Raw genomic sequence first — 4,311 nt, 5'->3', positions numbered from 1 at the left:
GAAAGCTTATGCTCCCAATACTTCTGTTAGTCTCAAAGGTGCCACAGGACCCTCTGTTGCTAATATCTGATAAACCTGTGGGGTGTGATGCAAGCTACATCAGCAATGTTTGTAAAGCTATTTTATAAAACCTTGACTCAAAGGATAGGAGTGCAAATTATTATTAATCACTACTATTTTTGCTAAAATAGGACAAAGTTGCTCTGATTCAGGTGACCCCTCACCCAGGACATTAAAGACAGTTACTACACATCATGCAACTTCCAGCAACATGACAACGTGTGACGTGGTCCAAGGTATACACAGGGTGTGCCATTAAATCATTACAAGCAATTAACTCTGCCAGAATATTGGCGCTACGCTGTAAACCAAGGGAGTAGCATGAATGCCCAGCACCACTGCAAAGCTGGCGGCCGCTGCAGCCCTCTGCTAACTCGGGAGTATTTCACAGCTACCGCTTAGCGGCTTTATACCGCTGCAGACCGAAACCCAGGACGAGAGGCGTCAGCAGCGTGCGAAGGGCAGAGGGGAGCCCAGCACAGCAGCCTGACAAGCACATCGAGGCACCGCTCCAGGAGGCAGCGCCCGAGAGGCCACTCTAAGAAGTGAGAGCGTCGGAAGGCGAAAACTCATGGTCGCGCATGCGCATCTCAACTCTGCTCTGCCCGTTGGAGCATGCGCACTTCACCCAACACACTCATCCGCTCACCCCCTCGTACTTGACGCATGCGTGCTTCCAAAAGCCCTATGCACCTCCTCCCGTTTCCTCATGGAACATGCGCACTTCCACGGCGCTATTCTCCTCCACCCGCCCCTTCTCGGAACATGCGCAGTGTCGTCACACGGTTTGGTGCTGGCGCTGCCGCGCGCACCTGAAATCAAGCCGTGGCCCAACGACTTCCGCTTCCCAGTACAGGAGAAAAGCCGCGCGTGCCGGCCAGAGCCCCCGGTCCCTCCCTCCCCGCCCCCGATAAAGGGAGTCCCTCGTTCACTCACAAGGTAGCGAGCCTGCCAGTCGTTAGCAGTGTCGATCTCCTGGAACTCCTGCTCTATGGAGGCTGCCATGGCCGCGGCCGGAGCGAGGGTGGCCGCTGGAGTCCTGCAGGCTCATAACCTCTCGCTCGCTTGCTACGCCCAGAGCACGAGCGGCGGCGAGCGCAAGTCCCAGCTCGCCGCGCGCTCCGTCTTTGACTGCCTCACAGTTCGCCGCGGCTCGCTAGTCCCCGCCGCCGTCATGCGCATGCGCGCTCCCAGTCGACCAGCCTCCGCCTACCCGGGGCAGTCGAAACCCCGCCCCAGGGAAAGCACCTGGGCTGACGTCACGATCCGTTCTGGGCCGGGGTGGGAGAACGCCCAGGTGGGGAGGGGGCGGGACCGACAGTGCGCTCCCTACCCGCTCCGCTGTGGGTGGGGGAGAACAGCGGGGGCAGGGGTTGAGGCAGGACCGGAGCCCCACCCCTCTCCGCGCCGCACGGGGGTCTCCGCTAATCCCCAGCGCGCGCTGGGCTCGGAGTCCTGCGAGGTGTGACTGGCTGACAAACCCCCAGCAGCGAAGGTACAACACTCAACCGCCAAACACTGGAACGGGCCGAACGACTGGTGCCCGCGTCACCTTAACTCTGCCCTGTGGGAGCGCTGCCCAAGCCCAGCCCCATGTGTGCCCGCTGCCTTTGCCGGCAGGGCGCGTTCCCCGGGGAGCACAGCAAGGGGCCACTGGCATAGAGTCAAACACCTCTTTGCTGCGGCTGGGAGCTGTCTGAGTGAGCTGCACTGACCAGGAGCAGCCTGCACCCGCCCTGCATTCAAACACTTAGCCCAGTCTACAGAAATGCCGGCCTGCCTGGTCACTTAACAGTCTCTTTACACACAAAATGCCATCTGACCTTTCTTTTCACTTACCCATCACTGCATCTGCAGGTCGCTCTCATATCTCACCTCTGTGCTGAGGGTTCCCATGGCAAGATCATCCCTGTACATAAGTTCTGATATAATCTTCAGAAGTCAGCACTGAAATGAGGCAATATCTCAAAGTACAGGTGCACATCTTTCTTTAGATCACACATGCTGAGGAGACAGGGAGTGGGTGTCACTCTCTAAGTGAAGCAGGACTCCCAATCACAGCTATGCCAAGCTTTTCCAATGAATCCCTTCATTTAATACAGCTACACCTAATACAGCTGGAGTGTATGCAGATAATTTCCAGTGGCTATTATCATCTCCAGGAGGCTAGAGCAGGGGTGGGCAAACTTTTTGGCCCAAGGACCACATCTGGGTATAGAAATTGTTTGGCGGGCCATGAATGTTTATGAAATTGGGGTTGGAGTGCGGGAGGGGGTGAAGGCTCTGGCTGGGGGTGCGGGCCCTGGGGTGGGGCCAGAAATGAGTTCAGAAGTCTCCGGGTGGGCTGGGGATGAAGCGTTTGGGTTGTAGGAGGGTGCTCTGGGCTGGGATCGAGGGATTCAGAGGGTGTGAGGGAGATCAGGGCTGAGGCAGGGGGTTGGGGCTCCAACTGGTGATGAGAGCTCTGGGGTGGGGCTGAGGATGAGGGTTTAGGAGACAGGAGGGTGCTCCAGGCTGGGACCAAGTGCTTCGGAGGGAGGGGGATCAGGGCTGGGGCAAAGTGTTGGGTTGCGGGGAGGTGGCTCAGGTGTGCGGGCTCCGGGTGGCACTTACCTCAAGCGGCTCCCAGAAGCAGCGGCATATCCCCCCTCTGGTTCCTACACAGACGCACGGCCAGGTGGCTCTGTTGCACACTGCTCCGTCTGCAGGTGCCGCCCCTGTAGCTCCCGTTGGCTGCAGTTCCCGGCCAGTGGGAGCTGAGGAGGCGGCATTTTGGGTGGGGGCAGCATGTGGAGCAGAGCTCCCTGGCTGCCCCTACATGTAGGAGCTGGAGGGGGGACATTCCGCTGCTTCCGGGAGCCGAATGGTACGGCCCTTGACCCTGCTCCCCAGCTGGTGCACCGGAGTGGGGCAAGCCCCAGACCCCGCTCCCTAGTGGGAGCTCGAGGGCAGATTAAAACAGCTGGTGGGCCGGATCCAGCCCGCGGGCCGTAGTTTGCCCACCCCTGGACTAGAGCTAAGGTTATGTTGGTATGTCCCTTCACTCTGTATTTCCTGGTGTTCAGAAGCTGAAGTTTGATTACCTAATCCATAGGCTCCAGGGCTGGAGCACCCATGGAAAAAAATTGGTGGGTGCTCAGCACCCACCGGCAGCTCCCCGCCCCACCCCCCAGCTCCAGCTTACCTCCGCCTCCTCTGCGAGTGCGCCACCGTGTCCTGCTTCTCCCTCCCCACAGCGCTTGCGCCGCAAAACAGCTGATTCGCGGGGCAGGGAGGGAAAGGGAACGTGGTGCGCTGGGGGAAGAGGTGGGGCCGGGGCAGGGATTTGGGGAAGGGATCCAATAGGGGCAGGGAGGGGGCGAAGTTAGGACGGGGACTTTGGGGATGGGGTTGGAATGGGGGCGGAGAAAGGGTGGAGTCAGGGCGGGCTGGGCGTGAGCACACTCACCGGCGCTGGAGAAAGTTGGCACCTATGACCTAAGCCAGTGTTTTGCAAACCATGGGTTGCGACCCACTACTGTGTTGTGGCATGTAAGGCACTGGGACGCCTTGCTCTGGTTAGCACCGTCGACTGGGATGTTAAAAGTCCCATCGGCGGTGCTGCCCAGCTAAGGCAGGCTAGTGCCTACCTTTTCCGACACCACGCTGTGCCCCGGACGCAGCCAGCAGCGGGTCTGGCTTCTAGGCAGGGAGGCCACAGAGCTCCACACGCTGTCCCAGCACCGGCTCTGCACTCTCATTGGCCGGCAACGGGGGGCGGGGTGCCTGCGGGCGAGAGTCGTGCAGAGCCGCTTGTGTGCCTCCATCTAGGAACCAGACCTGCTGCTGCCCTACCCCACGCCCCAATCCCCTGCTCCAGCCGTGAGCCCTCCCACACCCCTCATCCCCAGCTCTGTTGGGTCACAGGCATCAACAATTTTCTTCAGCTGAGTCCCCAGAAAAAAAGTTTGAAAACCACTGACCTAAGCTATTTCAGAGGTTTGAGTGTTCTGGGAGAGCACAAGATAGCACAGGGCAACCTTTACTCTGCCTTTTTTATGTTGGTGGATTTCCTATTTTGTTCTCTCTCTCACACACACAGACACACACTCTCTCTCTCTCTCTGTTATTGTGCAATGGTGATCAAGGTCATGCTTCAAATGTTTGTGAAGAGTGAGGTTCCTGACAGAGCAGGGAGATAAAACACATACATGGTTTATTTCACCATGTTTAGACATTTTTGTTCCATCCATATAGGTTTGTAGAAAGTGT

The 4,311-nt window shown here is 58.3% G+C and overlaps 1 protein-coding gene across 3 annotated transcripts in view; it reads right to left on the bottom strand.

Annotated features, from left to right (window-relative positions):
* PTPN2 (protein tyrosine phosphatase non-receptor type 2) overlaps nucleotides 1-1,256 on the bottom strand; it is a 55,511-nt gene extending 54,255 nt beyond the window's left edge. Inside the window, exon 1 of one of the 3 annotated variants that reach the window (XM_034762576.1) lies at nucleotides 997-1,256. In XM_034762576.1, the coding sequence (XP_034618467.1) occupies nucleotides 997-1,065 (69 nt within the window). In that variant the 5' untranslated portion in view covers nucleotides 1,066-1,256. The remainder of the gene's footprint in view (nucleotides 1-996) is intronic. The other 2 variants (XM_034762574.1, XM_034762575.1) reach the window with 2 other exon arrangements.
* Between the last annotated feature and the right edge of the window lie 3,055 nt (nucleotides 1,257-4,311).

The sequence above is a fragment of the Trachemys scripta genome, chromosome 2, assembly GCF_013100865.1.
Source record: "Trachemys scripta elegans isolate TJP31775 chromosome 2, CAS_Tse_1.0, whole genome shotgun sequence".
Classification (NCBI taxonomy): Eukaryota; Metazoa; Chordata; order Testudines; family Emydidae; genus Trachemys; species Trachemys scripta.
This window is presented reverse-complemented; position numbering and strand designations above follow the sequence as displayed.